This window comes from Leptodactylus fuscus, chromosome 10 (assembly GCF_031893055.1).
Source record: "Leptodactylus fuscus isolate aLepFus1 chromosome 10, aLepFus1.hap2, whole genome shotgun sequence".
Classification (NCBI taxonomy): domain Eukaryota; kingdom Metazoa; phylum Chordata; class Amphibia; order Anura; family Leptodactylidae; genus Leptodactylus; species Leptodactylus fuscus.
The window spans coordinates 85,173,070-85,195,655 of NC_134274.1; the positions used below are offsets into that span (position 1 = coordinate 85,173,070).

The 22,586-nt window shown below is 52.3% G+C and overlaps 4 protein-coding genes across 4 annotated transcripts; 1 reads left to right on the forward strand and 3 right to left on the reverse strand.

Moving 5' to 3' along the window:
* Positions 1-747: 747 nt before the first annotated feature.
* On the reverse strand, positions 748-1,216 carry LOC142183390 (histone H2B type 1-O-like). Its single transcript, XM_075258467.1, has one exon. The coding sequence runs from the start codon at positions 1,184-1,186 to the stop codon at positions 806-808; it is 381 nt and encodes a 126-aa protein (XP_075114568.1). The 5' UTR covers positions 1,187-1,216; the 3' UTR covers positions 748-805.
* Positions 1,217-1,463: 247 nt separating this feature from the next.
* Positions 1,464-2,041, forward strand: LOC142183389 (histone H2A type 2-B). Its single transcript, XM_075258466.1, has one exon. It carries the CDS (start codon positions 1,515-1,517, stop codon positions 1,905-1,907), a length of 393 nt encoding a protein of 130 aa, XP_075114567.1. The 5' UTR covers positions 1,464-1,514; the 3' UTR covers positions 1,908-2,041.
* Positions 2,042-3,463: 1,422 nt separating this feature from the next.
* On the reverse strand, positions 3,464-3,874 carry LOC142219226 (histone H3). The gene has a single exon (XM_075288173.1). It carries the CDS (start codon positions 3,872-3,874, stop codon positions 3,464-3,466), a length of 411 nt encoding a protein of 136 aa, XP_075144274.1.
* Positions 3,875-6,747: 2,873 nt separating this feature from the next.
* LOC142183096 (histone H1.03-like) lies at positions 6,748-7,459 on the reverse strand. Its single transcript, XM_075258011.1, has one exon. It carries the CDS (start codon positions 7,454-7,456, stop codon positions 6,770-6,772), a length of 687 nt encoding a protein of 228 aa, XP_075114112.1. The 5' UTR covers positions 7,457-7,459; the 3' UTR covers positions 6,748-6,769.
* Between the last annotated feature and the right edge of the window lie 15,127 nt (positions 7,460-22,586).

A 22,586-nucleotide genomic window follows, 5' to 3' on the forward strand; every position in this document is an offset into this window, starting at 1 on the left:
GCATCACCAAGCCTGCCATCCGCCGTCTGGCTCGCAGAGGAGGCGTCAAGCGCATCTCCGGTCTCATCTATGAGGAAACTCGCGGTGTCCTGAAAGTCTTCCTGGAGAACGTCATCCGTGACGCCGTCACCTACACCGAGCACGCCAAGAGGAAGACCGTCACCGCCATGGACGTGGTGTACGCGCTCAAGCGTCAGGGCCGCACTCTCTACGGCTTCGGAGGCTAATTCCGCCGCTCCCCGACTCTCTACTTCATAACCCAAAGGCTCTTCTCAGAGCCGCCACATCCTCCTGAGAACAGAGCTGTCCCCGCCACCCACCTCTCCTCTGCCTTGTAGGTCTGGGGCTGCAGACGCCTCCTGTAGGCTGTAATGTCATCACTGCTGGAATACTGGAGAGAGTAGAAGAAGAAAACGGTCCAAACCTTCGGAATCTAAGCTTTGTGAACAGGTCCCTAGAAGTAGTCCTACTGCGGCTCTGCAGTGTAACCCCCGTGCCGGCAGCTCGGGCCGATAAGTAGCAGCTTAGTTTAACCCTCCAATCGCAGGTGCGTGCAGAGAGCACTGCACCTCGTAGAGATGTCAATGTAGCAAGCCGGAGATTAGAGCTTCTCTTTGGGTGTATAGTAAGTCTAGCAAGTACAAGAAAATAGCTGGAAAGATAGGTTCTGGGTAGAAACACGTGCAGCAGCAGCAGCAGCAGCAAGAAGCCAGAAATGGAGGGCTCAGCAGCTCTAGTGTGGAAGGTGTGGGGGGCTCTTAGAAGAGCCTTTGGGGTGATAGTACAGAGCAGGTGATGGAGCCGATTACTTGGCGCTGGTGTACTTGGTGACGGCCTTGGTGCCCTCGGACACGGCGTGCTTGGCCAACTCTCCGGGCAGCAGCAGGCGCACGGCGGTCTGGATCTCCCGGGAGGTGATGGTGGAGCGCTTGTTGTAGTGAGCCAGGCGGGAGGCTTCTCCTGCGATGCGCTCGAAGATGTCGTTGACGAAGGAATTCATGACGACCATGGCCTTGGAGGAGATACCGGTGTCGGGGTGGACCTGCTTCAGCACCTTGTACACGTAGATGGCATAGCTCTCCTTCCTGGCCCTCTTACGCTTCTTGCCGTCCTTCTTCTGGGCCTTGGTCACGGCTTTCTTGGAGCCCTTCTTGGGCGCTGGGGCAGACTTGGCGGGATCAGGCATGGTATAACACGGAGATCTCTTTCACACGAGAATGAGAGAAAGTAATGTCTGTGCTCCTCCCAGCGCAGCCCTATTTATAGGCGGGCTATGCAAATGAGCGCCGCTGTCTGTGCGCTGTTCTACTGGACCAGCAAACCATGTGACTTTTGCAAGCCCCGCCTGCTGAAGCGGATTGGTGGTTCCACAAATCTGGCCTCTATTGGCGGCTTGAGATGTGTCCAATGAGAGTTGCAGGAGGGCGGGGCAGAACTATATATATAAGGCAGGAGGAGCCGGTACAGGGCAGGATATTCTGTGTTCCATTACAGTAACTGACGATCCACGAACCATGTCTGGACGCGGCAAGCAAGGAGGCAAAGCTCGTGCTAAGGCCAAGACCCGCTCATCCCGGGCGGGACTTCAGTTCCCCGTCGGTCGTGTGCACAGGCTTCTCCGCAAGGGCAACTACGCCGAGAGGGTTGGTGCTGGTGCTCCCGTCTACCTGGCGGCCGTACTGGAGTATCTGACCGCTGAGATCCTGGAGTTGGCTGGTAATGCTGCACGGGACAACAAGAAGACCCGCATCATCCCCCGTCACCTGCAGCTGGCCGTGCGCAATGACGAGGAGCTGAACAAACTGCTGGGTGGCGTGACCATCGCCCAGGGAGGCGTCCTGCCCAACATCCAGGCCGTGCTGCTGCCCAAGAAGACCGAGAGCAGCAAGCCCAGCAAGAGCAAGTGAGCGCCGCTCCCACCCCATCCGTCTATACAAGCAAAGGCTCTTCTAAGAGCCACCACCTTGTCTACAGCAGAGCTGCCTCCTGTCTACAATACGGGCTGTCCGTCTATTCTGAAGCCAACTCCTGGCCCGACCGGCGGCCCTTACAGGGAAGCACCGTGGGGTGACTGAGCGGGAGGAGGATTCACTCTGTAGGGAGATGTGGTGCGGGCGCGGGGTTTTGTGTCAGGTCGGGCTGGTGGTAATCTGCTAATGCTCTCTTCCCAGGCAGGTAGTATAAGCGGAGCTTAGATATAACGGGCGGGCGGGCGCGCGCTGATACAAAGCCGAGGTGAGCGCCGGCTCCTCCGGGTGACGCTTTGTCTTTTCTCCCCGCTCACACGGTTGGTGGTTTTGAAATTCCCGCTCAGTCGCAGTGACCGTTACAATCCGCGCGAGAGCCGGCAGCGTCACGTGGCGCAGAGAGAAGGGGCGCGAATTTCAAAACCTCCCCAGAGCTGAGCCCTCTCCCACTGAAGAAGATTCAGCAGCGGACTGGGGCGGCCCTCAGGTTATTGTAGAAGGATGTGCGGAGTAGGCATATACTAGGTACGGAGAGGAGGGAGGGAGATGTGGTTGCGGGCGCAGGGTCTTGTCAGTTAGGGATAGTAATGGCTGTGCTCATCCTAATCCTCTCTCCCCGCCAGGGCACAGCCCACGGTGGCAGGCTTACAAGTGCCGATGAAACGGGCGTTAAAGGGCTGATCCGGGTGAACCTTTGTCTATCTCCCCGCTCACACGGTTGGTGGTTTTGCAATTCCCATTCAGTGACCGTTACAACCCGCGCGAGAGCCGGCAGCGTCACGTGGTGCAGAGAGAATGGGCGCGAATTTCAAACCCTCCCCAACTGAAGAAGATTCAGCGGCGCTCAGGTCATTGTAGAAGGCGCTAGGGAGAGATGCGCGGAGTAGGCACATACTAGCGACGGAGAGGAGGGAGGGAGGGAGATGTGGTGCGGGCGCAGGGTCAGTTAGGGATAGTAATGGCTGTGCTCATCCTAATCCTCTCTCCCCGCCAGGGCACAGCCCACGGTGGCAGGTTTAGAAGTGCCGATGAAACGGGCGTTAAAGGGCTGATCCGGGCGAACCTTTGTCTATCTTCCCGCTCAATCGTAGATTCCCATTCATTCAGTGACCGTTACAACCCGCGCGAGAACCGGCAGCGTCAGGTGGTGCAAAGGGAGAAAGGACGCGAATTTCAAGCCTCCGCCTGTCTATTACATCCTCCGCTGCTGCTGCTGCTGCGAAGTAAGATTGAGTCAGCAGTCAGTGGGGGCGGCGCTCAGGTTACTGTAGAGGGCGCTGCAGTTACATATGTGCCTGTTATACATACAAAGGAGGGAGACGAGATATCGCTAACTCAGTGACTGTAAGGGAAAGGGTAACCTCTCTATTAGCAGCCAGTGAAGGCTTCTCTTCTCCCCTCCCGAGAGGAGAAAGACAACGGCTACAGCTCGTCTGAGGGAGGATTTGGTGGCTCTGAGAAGAGCCTTTGTGTTGTCAGACGGTGCCTGGGCAGATTTAAGCCCTCTCCCCACGAATCCTGCGGGCCAGCTGGATGTCTTTGGGCATGATGGTGACCCTCTTGGCGTGGATGGCGCACAGGTTGGTGTCCTCAAAGAGCCCGACCAGGTAAGCTTCGCTAGCTTCCTGCAGGGCCATGACGGCGGAGCTCTGGAAGCGGAGATCCGTCTTGAAGTCCTGGGCGATCTCTCGAACCAGGCGCTGGAAGGGAAGCTTACGGATCAGCAGCTCGGTGGACTTCTGGTAGCGGCGGATTTCACGCAGAGCGACTGTACCAGGGCGGTAGCGGTGAGGCTTCTTCACTCCGCCGGTGGCGGGAGCGCTCTTCCTGGCGGCCTTAGTGGCCAGCTGCTTGCGGGGAGCTTTCCCTCCGGTGGATTTGCGGGCGGTCTGCTTGGTTCTTGCCATCGCTTCAGTATAGACGTTACACAGCGGTGATATGAGCTGAGGAGCGGAAAGAGCGACATATTTATACAGCCGGGGCTCGTCCTCATTGGCTCATGGAAAGCCCGCCCCCTCCATCTCATTGGTTTATTTCTACAGTCCAGCATTAGCGCTCATGCCCCTCCCCCAGACCCCGTGCAGCACGGCGCTGTACAGCCCCCGCCGGCATGCATCAGGCTACACAGGGGACAATCTGTGGCGTTCCCCCCCGCAACATAACGAGGCGATTAGAACCTGTAAACCTGAGGAGAGAAACGGAGGGAAATTCAAACCTGGTGGAAGCGCCAATCAGCTGCGGAGGGCGGGGATTATGATGCTGGCACTGGTCACATGACTTGCTGGTCCAGTAGAACAGCGCGCAGACAGCGGCGCTCATTTGCATAGCCCGCCTATAAATAGGGCTGCGCTGGGAGGAGCACAGACATTATTTTCTCTCATTCTCGTGTGGGAAAAGATCGCCGTGCTACCATGCCTGATCCCGCCAAGTCTGCCCCAGCGCCCAAGAAGGGCTCCAAGAAAGCCGTGACCAAGGCCCAGAAGAAGGACGGCAAGAAGCGTAAGAGGGCCAGGAGGGAGAGCTATGCCATCTACGTGTACAAGGTGCTGAAGCAGGTCCACCCCGACACCGGCATTTCTTCCAAGGCCATGAGCATCATGAATTCCTTCGTCAACGACGTCTTTGAGCGCATCGCAGGAGAAGCCTCCCGCCTGGCTCACTATAACAAGCGCTCCACCATCACCTCCCGGGAGATCCAGACCTCCGTGCGCCTGCTGCTGCCCGGAGAGTTGGCCAAGCACGCCGTGTCCGAGGGCACCAAGGCCGTCACCAAGTACACCAGCGCCAAGTAATCGGCTCCATCACCTGCTCTGTACTATCACCCCAAAGGCTCTTCTAAGAGCCCCCCCACCCCTTCCACACTAGAGCTGCTGAGCCCTTCATTTCTGGTGTTTATTCCCCGGACCAGAGGCTTTATTTATCCCGATCCGTTTTGTCATTGTATTTATGGACGTTACACCGCACTGTTTGTATTATCCTCAAGGCGAAGGAACTTATCCGCCTGATAACCTCGTATCTATCGCGTGTATCTACATCTGCGCACACTGGCAAAGTAAAGGAGAAACTTTAGGCAGTGCACACTGTACAGCGACAGGAACGCTCTTAAGATTTATGCATTTGTTCACACGTTCCCTGAAGCTTAAGAGCGTTTATCTCCACGCTCTCCGGTATTCCTACAGTAGCCGCAGCGACAGCTCCAGCCCTAGAGGGCAGAGGAGAGGTGGGTGGCGGGGACAGCTCTGTTCTCTGGAGGATGTGGCGGCTCTGAGAAGAGCCTTTGGGTTATGTAGAAGAGAGTCGGGGAGCGGCGGAATTAACCTCCGAAGCCGTAGAGAGTGCGGCCCTGGCGCTTGAGCGCGTACACCACGTCCATGGCGGTGACGGTCTTCCTCTTGGCGTGCTCGGTGTAGGTGACGGCGTCACGGATGACGTTCTCCAGGAAGACTTTCAGGACACCGCGAGTCTCCTCATAGATGAGACCGGAGATGCGCTTGACGCCTCCTCTGCGAGCTAGACGGCGGATGGCAGGCTTGGTGATGCCCTGGATGTTATCCCGGAGCACCTTCCTGTGCCGCTTGGCACCGCCCTTGCCGAGACCTTTCCCTCCTTTACCGCGACCGGACATCTTCTGTGCTGCTGCTGACAGACTAGAATAAGCGTCCCTCCGCACAGCCGCCTTTTTATATAGAGAGTGGTCGGACCAGAAGGAGAACCCTGCTATGATGACGCAATTATGGGGCGTGTCCTGAAGCCACTCCCCCCCTCCCCTGCTTTCCTCCTCTGATTGGCAGAACTTTCACCCGTTAGTGATTCGGAGCTTTCCCGCTCATATCCTACAGTTCTCGCCGCCTCTCCCTGTCCCTGCTGCCGCTCTCAGCTCGGCCCCGGAGACAATGGACGTCTGCCGGCTTTCTCCACCCGCCCCAGTGTCATCACAAACCTACTGCTGGGAGCCGGAGCTCCCCCAGACAAGTCATTCAGCTGCAGCACAGACAGTGCGTTATAAATACAAGAGAACACGCTGAACAGGAGGCAGCAAAGATCCGAGTTTCTGGGTCCAGAAGTGACCCCGAAATAACGGTGTGCGCTCTCAGGGGAGAACGAGCCTGGACGCCGGGAGGTTGTACTGGGGGAGAAGGGGATGAGGCTGGGTGACAAGAGCTCTCAGGGGAGCCCCCTCCTCAGCCTGTGTAGGAACGAGTAGTGTCAGGCGGGGGCTCCCCTGAGAGCGCTTGTCACCCAGCCTCATCCCCCTTCTCCCCCAGTACAACCTCCCGGGCGTCCAGGCTCGTTCCCCGCTGATCTGATACAGACCTGGGAGTATGTATCGTTTGTCCCCCTACCACAAGCACGCACACAGCCGCCCGCCGTACACCGCAGCGACCCCCGGCATCAGGCTGCATTCGGGACTGCAGGGATTGTGTAGCTCAGACATACTGACAATTCCTCCTCCTCCTCCTCCTCCCCCTTTATCCAGACAGAGGCCCCCGCCAGTAACGAGGAGGATGCGCGGCCAATCTACTGGATTACTGCCCCTATAAACCCTCAGCGGCCTCAGCTTTTAGTCCTCATTACTACCCCGCTGGACCGGTCACCTGGAGAAACCTGCGGGGATGTTACCCTGTAGTGACCGCTCATGTGTCGGTGCGGATACGGGAATGGAGCCCTGGTCATAGGATTGCCGTTAATATGACGCCCCCGCCCCCCCGCTGGCTGGGGAGATAGCGATCATACAGCTCTGCCGGGACAAGGTGGTGGCTCTGAGAAGAGCCTTTGTGGGACAAGTACAGGGCGGCTCGGGCTTATTTCTTAGCCGCGGGCTTCTTGGCTTTAGCAGCCTTCTTAGCCGGACTCTTGGCAGCTTTGGGCTTGGCAGCCTTCTTAGCTGGGCTCTTGGCAGCTTTGGGCTTAGCCGCCTTCTTAGCCGGGCTCTTCGTCACCTTCTTGGCTTTAGGAGCCGCCTTCGGCTTCTTGGGGCTCTTGGCCGCCTTCTTGGCGGCCGCGGCAGGCTTCTTGGCTTTCTTCGGGCTCTTGGCCGCGGTCGGCGCCTTCTTAGGAGACTTAGCCGCGGGCTTCTTGGCGGCAGCTTTCTTGGGCTTGGCCGCTGCAGGCTTCTTCTTGGCCGCCTTGTCCTTACTCTCCGCCTGCTTCTTGTTCAGCTTGAAGGAGCCGGAGGCGCCGCTGCCTTTCACCTGGATCAGGGTTCCCTTGGTCACCAGAGCCTTAAGGCCCAGCTTGACACGGCTGCGGTTCTTGTCTGTATCGTAGCCGCCAGCAGCCAGCACCTTCTTCAGGGCGGCCACAGACACCCCACTGCGCTCCTTGGAGGCGGACACGGCTTTGACGATCAGCTCGGACACGGTGGGACCGGAGGATTTCTTGCTCTTCTTGGCGCCCCCTGTGGCTGCTTTCTTCGGCTGCTTCTTGGATTTGGCGGCCGGTTCGGCGGGAGGGGGAGCAGCGGCAGCGGCGGGCGCGGTTTCTGCCATGATACGAATCGAGCTCTAATTCCTTTCCTAGACGGGAAAACACTGGGGCTGAAGCAGCCGCCGCCTCTTATATGCACAGCGGTGCGCACTGATTGGCTGCTGAGCGGCCTCGGCCTCACCTCCTATTGGCTGTCACTCAGCACAGGGCCAGAGTCAAGCTCCGCTCTCCCCGTGTGCTTCCCTGCCCGGGATCAGAGCCCATTACCGGCTAGAACCGGACAGGAGAGCTTCCATTCTTCGTGTCTCCCCACTCCCCGACATCCTCCCTAACAGTCCCTGGCCGTCACTGGCGGAGGTGCGGGGGTGGTGCGGAGAGGAGGCCCCGGGATTTCCGCCATAGCACCCCCACATCTGTCCATCACTATCTATGCAGGAAGATGAAACCGCTGCGGGAGCTGCCCCCTTCTATTCCCGGCGCTTGTCACCATCCCCGGGATCTTTACCACAAGCTCTATGCTACAGGAAGCTGATTGTACGATGCGGGGACAAGCTGGAGCTGCTGAGAGCCGGGGAGGGTAACACAGGCGGCGGCTCCGCTCACTGCCGGCTCCCTGTCCTCACATCAGATAGATACATATATATATATATGTATATATACTGCAGACAGGGGGGCCGCTTCTCATGGGGCTCTGCCCTGCAGCAATGTCTATACACCGGGCAGAATAGAAAAGCGGGGACATTGTGTATATACAGCTGTCTGCACAGAGGCGTGTAGGATGGGATGATGGCTGGAGGTGATTTCAGTCTCCTGCAGTTACACGTATTATATAGGATGGGATGCATACAAGGTGATAGTGATCCAAACCTGACAATCACTACCATCATGAACTATTGAAAAGTTTGTCTTTGCTTCAATGTGTCAGTTTAGACCCTGTGCGATCTGTATGGCAATTACAATCCACAACCAACAGCACAGTAAGACACATTACAGATAGACACACGGCCATACAGCAAGTCGTTGTGTGGGGATTGCAGTCAGAAGTAGCAGCTCCAGGTGTCAGTGTGAAAGCGTGACTGCCCAAAAACTGGAAATAAAATATGATGACATCAATGACATTTCCGCCATATTTATGTTTTTATGACCATCCAGACGCCAGCAGATGATCCAGAAACCCTAACTATGTAGGAACCCTAAAATATGCTGGATATTGGCCAAGTGTCCCCAAGGGTTGCATCTGGGAATGGAGTATCATTGAAGCTGCAGGTCTGGCGTACCCCGACTTCTCAAAGCATTTGGGATCTCTTGTTAGGCACATTACACCGATATGTTTTATTCCCGGGAGTTATGGCGTATTCACAAAAGATGTATGATCAGATGGATCGGAGGGGCGGCTTATTAGCCTGTAGATCGATAGAACTACATCCTGCTGACAACCTCTGCCAGGCTAGAAAAAGGTCTGATTGATTTTATTTCCATATTCAGACAGATATGATCTTTGCTCCTGTCTATCTTATTGTGCCACATGTGGTCACAGCTCCCACCACTGCCCCTACTCAGCCAGACATGCCCTGAAACTAGTGGACATAAAACAGTGACAGCAGGTCCGCCAATAGGCCAGTACTACTGCTACTGGTGTCAGGGGCCCGGCCAGAGGACGCAGATCTGAGTTGAGCACATACGCGGCTGAAGCGAGGAGCTGACACAGGTCAGCTCCTCGCTTCGCCGCTGCCGCCTGTCTCGCTGACACATATGCGGCTGAAGAGAGGAGCTGACCTGTGTCAGCTCCTGACTTCGCCGCTGCCGCCTCTCTCGCTGACACATATGCGGCTGAGCCGGTGTCAGCTCCTCACTTCGCCGCTGCCGCCTCTCTCGGTGACACATATGCGGCTGAGCCGGAACCCGGCTCAGCCGCATATGTGTCAGCGAGAGAGACACCCAGCGGCGAAGCGTGGAGCTGACCCGTGTCAGCTCCTTCCTTCAGCCGCATGTGTCAACGAGAGAGACGCGCAGAGAGCGGCGAGGGAGCGGAGGAGAAGGTAAGTTTAATGTGGAGGTGGAACGTGAATCTGGGGGCAGATGAAGAAGAGGACGGCATGACACTGTGGGGACATGAATCTGGGGACAGATGAAAGAGAGGACGGAATGACACTGGGGCAGATGAAGGAGGGGACGGCATGACACTGTGGGGACATGAATCTGGGGGCAGAGATGGGGACATGAATCTGGGGGCAGAGATGGAGAGGGGACATGAATCTGGGGGGACATGAATCTGGGGGCAGAGATGGAGGGGACATGAAACTGGGGGCAGAGATGTGGGGACATGAATCCCTGGGCAGAGATGGAAGGGGGACATGAAACTGGGGGCAGATGAAGGGTGTATATGAAACTGGGGGAGAGATAGAGGGGGGACATATAATTTACGGGTGACTGTAGGAGGATTATACTGTGTGTGGGCACATGAAAAATTAATGAGTGGGCGGAGTCAACACAAAAGTGGGTGGGGCTAAATTTGTTGCGGCGCGCTAAGCGCGCCACACATTTTGTCCCTCTTTTAGCTCTTCAAAAGTTGGGAGGTATGGAGATGGGGGGACATGAATCTGGGGGCAGAGATGGAGGGACATGAATCTGTGGGCAGAAATGTGGGGACATGAATCGGGGGGCAGAGATGGAGGGGACATGAATCTGGGGGCAGAGATGGAGGGGACATGAATCTGAGGGCAGATGAAGGGTGTATATGAAGCTAGGGGAGAGACGGAGGGGGACATATAATTTACGGGTGACTGTAGGAGGATTATACAGTGTGCGGGCAAATGGGAAATTAATGAGTAGGCGGAGTCAACATAACAGTGGGTGGGGCTAAATTTCTCGCGGCGCGCAAAGCAAAAATGGCAGGGGGGGGGGGGGCAGACACTTAGGCTTTATGGGGCCCCAAAATTCCTGATGGCGGCCCTGAGTGACAGGATGTATCATTCGCAGTGGCAGGGCTGTTGGGTACCATCACATGGTGCAGGAGGATTCAATGGTATGGGCTGTATTCTGTGATACTCCTTAGGATATGTGATATTCTCTACATAGTTCATACCATCACCAATAGACAGATAAGCCAATGTGGACAGCAAGAGCCCCGGGGCCAGGCACCAATTCCAACATGGCAGCAGACTAGTGGTTATAAGCCAAGTTGCTCATCTGAAGAGTCTGACTTTCCCTATGCCTATCCCGAAACACGCCATCAGGTATATTCTGTTACCCTAGACCATCCAGACTTCAGGGCTACTGGGTGTCAGATTAGCAGAACGCACTGTACTGTCATTTATGTGAGGCTTGTACTAGAACTAGAACAGTCATAGCGACTAGAGATGAGCGAACAGTGTTCTATCGAACACATGTTCGATCGGATATCAGGCTGTTCGATGTGTTCGATTCGAATCGAACATCACGTGGCAAACTCCAAAAAAAATTGATTCCCCTCCCACCTTCCCTGGCGCATTTTTTTGCACCAATAACAGCGCAGGGGAGGTGGGACAGGAACTACGACAACGGGGGCATTGAAAAAAATCGGAAAAAGTCATTGGCTGCCGAAATCAGGTGACCTCCATTTTAGACGAATAGTGGATTTCAAATCCGGGTCATATGAGAATGTGAACTGTGTGAGTAAGAGACAGGGATAGCTGTACAGGCAGGGATAGCTAGGGATAACCTTTATTTAGGTAGGAATGTTATTAAAAATAACTTTTTGGGGCTCTATCGGGTGTGTAATTGTGATTTTTGTGAGATAAACCTTTTCCCATAGGAATGCATTGGACAGCGCTGATTGGCCAGAGTACGGAATTTGACCAATCAGCGCTGGCTCTGCTGGAGGAGGAGGAGTCTAAGATCACTCCACACCAGTCTCCATTCTGGTCCGACCTTAGACTCCGCCTCCTCCAGCAGAGCCAGCGCTGATTGGTCGAATTCCGTACTCTGGCCAATCTGCGCTGGCCAATGCATTCTATTAGCCTGATGAAGTAGAGCTGAATGTGTGTGCTTAGCTCAACTACGCTGGTGGAGTAGTTGAGCTAAGCACACACATTCAGCTCTGCTTCATCAGGCTTATAGAATGCATTGGCCAATCAGCGCTGGCCAATGCATTCTATTAGCGTGAGCTGAGTGTGCACAAGGGTTCTAGTGCACCCTCGGCTCTGTTACATCTGATGGGCTGACCAGCACACGGTGTAGTTGAGCAGAACTGGCTCAACACAGCTGAGTCTCTGCATACCCATAGGAATGCATTGGCCAGCCTTCGGCCAATCAGTGCTGGCTCTGCCGAAGGAGGCGGAGTCTAAGGTCGGACCTGAATGGAATACGGAATTCGACCAATCAGCGCTGTCCAATGCATTCCTATGGGAAAAAGTTAGCTTGCGAAAACCGCAAGCTGACAGGGATTTCCATGAAATAAAGTGACTTTTATGCCCCTAGACATGCTGTCCCAGTGTCATTTCAAGGTGTTGGTATCATTTCCTGGGGTGTCATAGTGGACTTGGTGACCCTCCAGACACGGATTTGGGTTTCCCCCTTAACGAGTATATGTTCCCCATAGCCTATAATGGGGTTTGAAACCCGTTCGAACACTCGAACAGTGAGCGGCTGTTCGAATCGGATTTCGAACCTCGAACATTTTAGTGTTCGCTCATCTCTAATAGCGACCCCTCGCTCCACCTTACTTAAGTCTATGTAAAGGAAACGGATACCTCCTGGGAGCTAAAGAGGAAATGAAGGTGGAGAAGTCAGGACTGCAAAAGTGTTATAACCTGAGCTGTGCCTACCAGGCAATAAGGCAATCTTTAGAAATCATGACAGATAAAGATTTATGACCGGAGCAGCCATTGACACAGGCAAGCCAAATACATAGTCCTCTCTCCTCGTAGGATTTTATAACTAGCCCACGAAAAATGAAGAATAGTGGTCGCCTTAGGCAAGGGTGATGTCATCAGGATTCGGCGCAATCAGTTCTTCTTCATCCGTCTCGGGTTTCTAAAAGATAGCAATTGTATGTAAGGTTATCGTACCATGACAGAGATATCCAATACATGGAAGCCCAGGCACAGGGCGGACAAGTCACATTTCCAGGCATAAGTCACGGTTGGGCGGACAAGTCACATTTCCAGGCATAAGTCACGGTTGGGCGGACAAGTCACATTTGCCGGCATAAGTCACGGTTGGGCGGACAAGTCACATTTGCCAGCATAAGTCACAGTTGGGCGGACAAGTCACATTTGCCAGCATAAGTCACGGTTGGGCGGACAAGTCACATTTGCCAGCATAAGTCACATTTGCCAGCATAAGTCACATTTGCCAGCATAAGTCACATTTGCCAGCATAAGTCACATTTGCCAGCATAAGTCACATTTGCCAGCATAAGTCACATTTGCCAGCATAAGTCACATTTCCCGGCATAAGTCACATTTCCCGGCATAAGTCACGGTTGGGCTTAATAGTCGGGCCCAGAGAGATTACCATGAGTGCTATCTCTGGCAGTGGGCTTAATAGTCGGCCCCGGAGGGTCGGCGGTGGGGCTTAATAGTCGGGCCCGGAGAGAGTTCCAGGGATGGCTGTTTGTCAGGGGGCTTAATGGTGGGGTCCGATCCGCCTCCCGTGGAAGCCTGCCTGGGGGAGCGGTGAGGACTCTCGAGGGCCAGCGGAAGGAAGAGGTAGTGCTGTTTTTGACTCCGGCGGAAAGTGCCGGGAGATGTGGAGTTGGAGGGTTGCCCCGAGGCGAGGTCTGCAGGGAGAACCGGGTTCCGGACCGGGCGGGCCTAGGGGAGGCAAGTCGGGCCGGGGCTCACCCTCCTGGGCAGGGTCCGAGGGGAGCTTCCCCCTGAGAGAACTTCCACTTCCGCAGACACTTTGAAAAAAAATCGGAGCCCCCGAGGAGGCCTTCCTGCAGCGAGCGCCAGACCGGGATGGGGCTCACCCTCCTGGGCAGGGCCGAGGGGAGCTTCCCCCTGAGAGAATTTCCACTTCCGTAGACACTTTGTCAAAATTTCAACTTTCAAAATACTTCCGCGGGCCAGATTTCACTCCGGCGATCGGCGGCGTCATGCCTGCGGCGGTGCACCTCGGGCGGTACAAGTCTACCTTGTCTGCTTTAATCCTCTTGATTTCCCGGCACACCAGAGACTCCTTGAGGATCAGACATTCGGATTGCAATTTACTGCAAAGCCTCATTAGCACAAGATTCAGAAAGCCACTTAAGTCTTACGTTTTGCAGCAACTGTGGTTTTCTTTGATAATAATAATAACAACAACAACAACAACAACAACAACAACAACAACAACAACAACAACAACAACAACAATAATAATAATAATAATAATAATAATAATAATAATAATAATAATAATAAATTTATTTATATATCGCCAACATATTCCGCAGCACTGTACATTTTGTAGGGTTCAAATACAGACAGATACATAACAAAGAACGTCATTTCACACAATGGGACTGAGGGCCCTGCTCACAAGAGCTTACTATCTATGAGGTAGAGGGGGGGTGACACAAGAGGTAGGAGGGGCGGCATTGCTTATACAGGGGTCAGACACTTTTGTAATAGAGGTTACTGTCATTACACAAACAAAACTTTATGAGCCATCACTAGTGGTGTCCTGTAACATGTGGATGGAGCTTGGACAAATAAAGTTATCTGGAAAAGACATCATATCATGTGGGGTAATGTGGGAGCGGGGACAGAGGAGGGTTAAATTTTGGGGATTCTAATTATAGCATGGAAGGGTTTACGTTAGAAATTGTGATAGGCCTGTCTGAAAAGATGTGTCGTTAGTTTGCATTTGGAACTGTAGAAATTGGGAGTTAATCTTATTGTCCAGGGTAGAGCATTCCAGAGAAGTGATGCAGCTCGGGAGAAGTCTTGTATACGAGCGTGGGAGGTTCTGATAATAGGGGATGTAAGTGTTAGGCCATTGAGTGAACGGAGAGCACGGGTTGGGCAGTAGACGGAGATGAGGGAGGAAATGTAGGGAGGTGCGGCATTATGGAGAGCCTTGTGGAGGAGGATGATAACTTTATATTTTATTCTATAATGAATAGGCAGCCAGTGTAGCAACTGGCACAGACCCGAGGCATCGCTGTAGTGTCTAGCCTGATAGATGAGCCTGGCCGCTGCATTCAGAATAGATTGTAGAGGGGAGAGTTTAGTGAGGGGAAGACCGATTAGTAAGGCGTTACAGTAGTCAAGGCGAGAATGAATCAGAGAGACAATAAGTGTCTTTAGTGTTTCTCTGGTGAGGAAAGGGCGTATTCTGGAGATGTTTTTGAGGAGGAGGTGACATGAACGTGCGAGTGATTCAATATGCGGGGTGAAGGAAAGGTCTGCGTCAAACATGACCCCGAGGCAGCAGGCATGCTGCCTAGGAGTTATAGTAAGGCCTGACACTGCAATGGATATATCAGGGACAGATCTGTTAGATGGTGGAAACAGTAGTAGTTCAGTCTTAGAGAGATTTAGTTTCAGATAGAGCGAGGACATGATATTAGAGACAGCAGAAAGACAGTCACTAGTGTTCTGTATGAGTGCAGGGGTGATGTCACGGGAAGATGTGTATAATTGGGTGTCATCAGCATAAAGATGGTACCTGAAGCCAAATCTGGCGATGGTTTGTCCAATGGGGGCTGTGTAGAGAGAAAAGAGCAGGGGGCCTAGGACCGAGCCCTGAGGAACCCCAACAGCAAGGGAAAGAGGGGAAGAAACAGAGCCCGCAAATGATACACTGGAAGTGCGGTCTGAGAGATAAGAGGGGAACCAGGAGAGCGCAGTGGCGTTGAGGCCGACTGAGCGGAGCATAGTGAGGAGGAGAAGATGATGATCAATAGTGTCAAAAGCTGCAGAGAGGTCCAGAAGAATAAGAAGAGAGAAGTCACCATTGGATTTAGCCATTAGGAGATCATTGGAGACTTTTGCGAGAGCCATTTCAGTAGAGTGCAGAGATTGTAAGGGGTCAAGCAGAGAGTTAGCAGAGAGATAGCGGTTTAAACGAGAATAGACCAGGCGTTCCAAAAGTTTAGAGATGAAGGGCGGGTTAGAGATGGGTCGATAGTTAGCAGCACAGGGTGGGGTTTTTCCAATAGCGGAGTTATAACAGCATGCTTGAAGGAGGATGGAGAGAGAGAGAGAGAGAGAGAGAGAGAAAGAGAAAGAGAAAGAGAAAGAGAAAGAGAAAGAGAAAGAGAAAGAGAAAGAGAAAGAGAGAGAGAGAGAGAGAGAGAGAGAGAGAGAGAGAGAGATTAAATATTTTAGTAAGGCAAGTCGTGACAGCAGGCGACAGAGGTTGGAGAAGGTGCGAGGGGAAGGGGTCACTACTGCAGGTTGTAGGGCGAGATGAAGAAAGTAGCTGAGAGACTTCCTCTTCTGTAACAGGTTGAAAAGATGAGAAAAGACAGTCTGAAGTGCGGTTGGTGAGGGGATCAGTACTATGGTAGGTGATGGGATCAATGCCACCTGGGGCTTTGGCAGTTATTTCCTGATGGATCTTATCAATTTTATCATGGAAATACGTGGCCAGGTCATCAGCACTAAGGACTGTGAATGGCGTCTGCACCTTGGCTGTGAGTAAGGAGTGAAAAGTTTCAAAAATCCTTTTAGGGTTGCTGGAGAGAGAAGAGATGAGGGCGGTGAAGTAGAGTAAGAGAACAATCGATGTAATCTTTGTGCAGGGCCAGCTGAGACGTAGTGAGGTCATTATGAGATTTAATTGAAGGATATGCGCTTTCTAGAGTAGAGACTCGACTGTCTATATGATGAAGTTCCGCTCTAATATCCTCAAGTTGCTGAAGAACTGGGTCTAGGGCGGCTGACAGAGCTTGTTGTAGAAATGTTCTTAAGAAGGTGCTATCCTCCAGGCGGTCCTGGTCAATATTACTCTCAGCATCCGAGTCATCACCTGTGTCAGGCTCCCTATTGTGGTCAGGCGCCATTTTCAGCGATCCGGCGGGAGATTGTCGATTTTTCTTTCTAAGATACTTTTGCAAGTCACTTTGGAGTTTAGTTTGATTGGGAGTACCAGCGAGGTCTATGCCTTTGTCTTTATTTGGTTTAACCATCTTGATGGATGCAATATAAGTGAGGGAGAGGGACGAGGTCAAGACTATAACATCTAGCAAACAGAGAGCATCAGTCTAAATGACAACATAGACAAGAGTGTTCTTGGAGATTCACTTAGGTACAGGGAGGGGAGAGGTCCCCAAATATCAATAGGTAAGGTTGACAATCTCAGCGTCTAGGCAGACAGTCGTCCTCTGCAAGCGAGGTATCAGGTATAATTGGGTTCTACGTCTCTTAGTGCAGTAGTGGGGATGATATTCCTGTAGGTAAGACAGCCTTTCCCAATCTTAACTGCTACGACTAATCCACAGGGGAGGTTCGGATGAGACCCTGTTAGAGAAGGCGGCAGGGGGCTGCAGGGGAGGGCAAGAAAGCCCAGGTGTGGGAGTGCGGAAAGAATGTAGAATAACTCTAGCCGAGGACCGTAGATATCGAGGGTCAGGGACACCACTTATGGGATATGAATGTAAAACTTTCCGGAGAGGAGATATAGGGGAGGAGGGTAGCAGAAGGGTTTATTAAAGCAGACAAGGCCGGAGGACCTGATGGTATAAGCGCAAGAGTTCTTAAAATGTGCAGTGACCAGCTGTGTGGTATTATTACACACATGTACAATACGAGTCTAAAGCTGGGAGTGGTACCTCGACTGTGGAAAACATCTTGTGTGGTGCCAGTCCCAAAGATACCCAACCCGGTGGGCTACAATGACTACCGACCCGTAGCACTGACATCTCACCTGATGAAGGTCCCAGAGAGACTGGTCCTGACACACCTACACCCCCTAGTGAGCTCCGCTCTGGACCCCCTCCAGTTTGCCTATCGGCCGGGCATTGGGGTAGATGACGCCATCATCCACCTTCTTCATAGAGTTCTCTCTCACCTAGAGAAACCCGGGAACACTGTGAGAATATTGTTCTTTGACTTCTCCAGTGCGTTCAACACCATTCAGCAAGGGCTACTGAGGGAAAAGCTGAACCTTGGTGGAGTGGACCATCACCTGTCCAACTGGACCCTAGACTACCTGACAACCCGCCCTCAGTATGTGAGAGCCCGGGACTGTGTGTCTGACACTGTGATCTGTAGTACGGGGGCACCACAAGGTCCAGTTCTTGCCCCATTTCTCTTCACACTGTACACTGCTGACTTCAGGCACAACTCATCCAGCTGTTACTTACAGAAGTCCTCCGATGACTCTGCTATAGTCGGCCTTATCACTGATGGCGACGATAGGGAATACAGAGACTTAAACCTGGACTTTGTTGAATGGTGCCAGCGGAACCAGCTCAGTATTAATGCTGGGAAGACCAAGGAGATGGTGGTGGACTTTAGTAAACGGAGAGGTGCTCCGACCCCGGTGGAGATCCAGGGAATATGTATTGAGATAGTCAGGACCTGTAAGTACCTGGGCGTGCTCCTCACTAATAAACTAGACTGGGCTGATCACCTGGAGGCGCTGCACAGAAAGGGCCACAGCAGACTCTACCTGCTCAGGTGGCTGAGGGCCTTCGGAGTCCAGGGGACACTTCTTAGGGCCTTCTTCAACTCTGTGGTTGCCTCAGCCATCTTTTTCGGTGTGGCCTGCTGGGGGTGCAGTCCATCAACCAGGGACAGAAACAGACGTGACAGGCTGATCAGGAGGGCCAGCTCTGTCCTGGGGAGCCCCCTGGACCCAGTACAGGTGGTGGGTGACAGAAGGATACTGTCTGTGGTGACCTCCATGCGGGAGAAGAAATCCCACCCCATGTATGGGACCTTGATGGGACTTGGCAGCACTGTAAGTGACCGTCTGCTTCACCCCAAGTGTGAGAAGAAGCTATCGCAGGTCCTTCCTTCCAACCGCGACCGGGCTGTATAATTTACATCAGACCAAGCGAAGACACTCCGCACAGACAACTAAATGACTATGACGATGACCATGAAGTCTTCCTTCTTTCTCTTCCGTTCCTTAGCTGCCATGGACTCCTAGTATATCTTCTCTTCTCAGCATATGTGTGTCTGCGTCTGTATTATATTACTGTGTATTATCCTGTATTACTAGGCTGCTGTAACATGCTGGAATTTCCCCAATGTAGGACTATTAAAGGATTATCTTATCTTATCATAGGTCCTCAAGTGCAGATTAATGTGGCCTGCTACTGTTTCCAACTCCAGGGGAAGGGAGAAATGCAGATTCGGCTCACCTCCATGTCAGGATACGAGTGGGTTAAACTGAAGGGCAGCTGCAGGCGTCTCAGTGTAGTTGGTCTGTAGCTGCTGCTTCATGCAGAGAGGCAGGCTGCGCTCCAAGATGGGTAGGTCTGGAGCTGGGCGCAAATCACAGCCGGATAGCTGTCCGGTAAGTCACACCCCTTCTTCCGGATCTGGGTTCTGCGTAGAAGTCACATCAGGGGCCGGCCCTTACACTTTAGGCTAGGGATCCTAGTGAGGCCTACTCAAAATGGCTGCCGGGTCTGGGAGAAGAGATCCAGAATCTGAGGTTCCGTACCTCGAAATACCTCCTCTCCAGGCTGCTCCAGAACCAGAAGCAGCTGTGATGTCGCGGGAGATGTCTCCTGCGCTCCGCAGGCCGTGGTGACTCCAGAAGAAGGCAGGCCGCAAAAAAACAAAATGGCGGTCGTGACTCCTATGATCAGCTGCCCGGTAAAGTAAGAGAGCTGGATGAAGGCAGTAAGTGGCTGGAACGCGCCAGAGGTCCTCTCCTGGGTCGGATGAGCGGTCCAGAGCTGCGAGGGACTACGCCGGGAGCTGGAACAAGTCGGCAGCAGGTAAGTCCAAAAACAAGATGGCGGCCGGGTCCTGTGGGACAGAAGGCCGCAACAGTTTATATCCTCAGGAGCGCTGTAAAAGTGTGAAATAACACCCCAAAATAGCAGACAGAGGCTTGGAGGAGAGCCTCGGGGTTGTTATCTGTATGGATGGCTGAGATCACCGCCGGTAAGAAACGGATGAAAGTGTCCAAGTCAGGAGCTCACAGCAGATGCGACCGCTCTGGTTGCCGGCTAGCCATGCCCCCTCCCCCTCCCACAGTATATCTATCCCTGTCTCACAGTCACATAGTTCACAGTCTCATATGAACCGAATCTGAAATCCCCCATTCATATGAAGCGGAGGTCACCTGATTCAGCCAGCCAATTACTTTTTCTGACTTTTTTTTTTTTTCGATGCCGCGGTTGTCGTAGTTCCTGTCCCACCTCCCCTGCACAGTTATTGGTGCAAAAAAAAAAAAAAAAAAAAAAAGAAAAGAAAGAAAAAGCGCCAGGGAAGGTGGGAGGGGATACAAATTTTTAGTGCGTTTGCCGCGTGGTATTCAATTGGAATGGAATATCTTGAGCAGCCTGAATACCAATTCGATGGAACGCTGTTGGCTCATCTCTAATCCCTACTGATCCCTTAGACTGTTAGGACCCCACAGATCAACTGTTTCTCGGAGCAGGCAAATCCCATTATTGTTTAAATGTGGGGGAAAAATGAAGAATAGTGGTCGCCTTATTCCCCGTCCTACACCTTATTCCCGTCCTACACCTTATTCCCATCCTACACCTTATTCCCGTCCTACACCTTATTCCCATCCTACACCTTATTCCCGTCTTACACCTTATTCCCGTCCTACACCTTATTCCCGTCCTACAACTTATTCCCCATCCTACACCTTATTCCCGTCCTATACCTTATTCCCGTCCTATACCTTATTCCCATCCTACACCTTATTCCCGTCCTACACCTTATTCCCGTCCTACACCTTATTCCCGTCCTACACCTTATTCCTGTCCTACACCTTATTCCCCATCCTACACCTTATTCCCGTCCTATACCTTATTCCCGTCCTATACCTTATTCCCATCCTACACCTTATTCCCGTCCTACACCTTATTCCCGTCCTACACCTTATTCCTGTCCTACACCTTATTCCCGTCCTACACCTTATTCCCCATCCTACACCTTATTCCCGTCCTATACCTTATTCCCGTCCTATACCTTATTCCCATCCTACACCTTATTCCCGTCCTACACCTTATTCCCGTCCTACACCTTATTCCCCATCCTACACCTTATTCCCGTCCTACACCTTATTCCCGTCCTATACCTTATTCCCGTCCTACACCTTATTCCCGTCCTACACCTTATTCCTGTCCTACACCTTATTCCCGTCCTACACCTTATTCCCGTCCTACACCTTATTCCCGTCCTACACCTTATTCCCCATCCTACACCTTATTCCCGTTCTATACCTTATTCCCGTCCTATACCTTATTCCCATCCTACACCTTATTCCCGTCCTATACCTTATTCCCGTCCTACACCTTATTCCCGTCCTACACCTTATTCCCGTCCTACACCTTATTCCCGCCCTATACCTTATTCCCATCCTACACCTTATTCCCGTCCTACACCTTATTCCCGTCCTACACCTTATTCCCGTCCTACACCTTATTCCCCATCCTACACCTTATTCCCGTCCTACACCTTATTCCCGTCCTACACCTTATTCCCGTCCTATACCTTATTCCCATCCTACACCTTATTCCCGTCTTATACCTTATTCCCGTCCTACACCTTATTCCCCATCCTACACCTTATTCCCGTCCTACACCTTATTCCCCGTCCTACACCTTATTCCCGTCCTACACCTTATTCCCGTCCTACACCTTATTCCCGTCCTACACCTTATTCCCGTCCTACACCTTATTCCCGTCCTACACCTTATTCCTGTCCTACACCTTATTCCCGTCCTACACCTTATTCCCCATCCTACACCTTATTCCCGTCCTACACCTTATTCCCCATCCTACACCTTATTCCCGTCCTACACCTTATTCCCGTCCTACACCTTATTCCCGTCCTACACCTTATTTCCGTCCTATACCTTATTCCCGTCCTACACCTTATTCCCGTCCTATACCTTATTCCCGTCCTACACCTTATTCCCGTCCTATACCTTATTCCCGTCATATACCTTATTCCCGTCCTACACCTTATTCCCGTCCTACACCTTATTCCCCATCCTACACCTTATTTCCGTCCTACACCTTATTCCCCATCCTACACCTTATTCCCGTCCTACACCTTATTCCCGTCCTACACCTTATTCCCGTCCTATACCTTATTCCCGTCCTACACCTTATTCCCGTCCTACACCTTATTCCCGTCCTACACCTTATTCCCGTCCTACACCTTATTCCCGCCCTATACCTTATTCCCGTCCTACACCTTATTCCCCATCCTACACCTTATTCCCGCCCTATACCTTATTCCCGTCCTACACCTTATTCCCGTCCTACACCTTATTCCCGTCCTACACCTTATTCCCCATCCTACACCTTATTCCCGTCCTACACCTTATTCCCGTCCTACACCTTATTCCCGCCCTATAATGCCATCCATTACACTTCTGGGTAGTTTTTGAGGGATATTGAATATATTTGTTATCTTGTATATCCACATGTACTTTTTTTGTCACCAAGTACAGAATCCTAAATACTAGAGATGAGTGAACACCGTTCGATTGAGTACATATTCGATCGAATATCCGGCCGTTCAATGTATTCTATTCCAATCGAACATCATGAGGCAAACTCAGTGAAAATTCATATCCCCTCCCACCTTCCCTGGCACTTTTTTTGCACCAATAACTGTGCAGAGGAGATGGGACAGGAACTACAACAACGGCGGCATCAAAAAAAAGAGTTGGCGGCTGGAAACAGATAACCTCCACTTTATACGAATCGGAGATTTAACATTTGATTAATTTGGGACTGTGAACTATGTGACTGTGATACAGGGACAGATGTACAGGCAGGGTTAGCTAGGGGTTACCTTTATTTAGGGGGGATGTCACTCACCCAGCTCTTTGGGGTTCTATCTGTTCGGAATCCCTGTCAGCTTGCGATATGCGGGAGCTGACTTTTTCCCATAGGAATGCATTGACCAGCGTTGATTGGCCGAATGCCATACAGAAGTACAGTATTCAGCCAATCAACGCTGGTCAATGCATTCCTATGCCGAGGTGAAGCAGAGCTGAACCTGCTACACACTCAGCTCTACCAATGTAGCAGTCTCGATGTAGCAGCGCTGAGTGTGTAGCAGGTCCAGC

Coding starts and splice junctions, on each gene's coding strand:
- LOC142183389 (XM_075258466.1), top strand. CDS start 1,515: ATGTCTGGACGCGGCAAGCAAGGAGGCAAAGCTCGTGCTAAGGCCAAG.
- LOC142183390 (XM_075258467.1), bottom strand. CDS start 1,186: ATGCCTGATCCCGCCAAGTCTGCCCCAGCGCCCAAGAAGGGCTCCAAG.
- LOC142183096 (XM_075258011.1), bottom strand. CDS start 7,456: ATGGCAGAAACCGCGCCCGCCGCTGCCGCTGCTCCCCCTCCCGCCGAA.
- LOC142219226 (XM_075288173.1), bottom strand. CDS start 3,874: ATGGCAAGAACCAAGCAGACCGCCCGCAAATCCACCGGAGGGAAAGCT.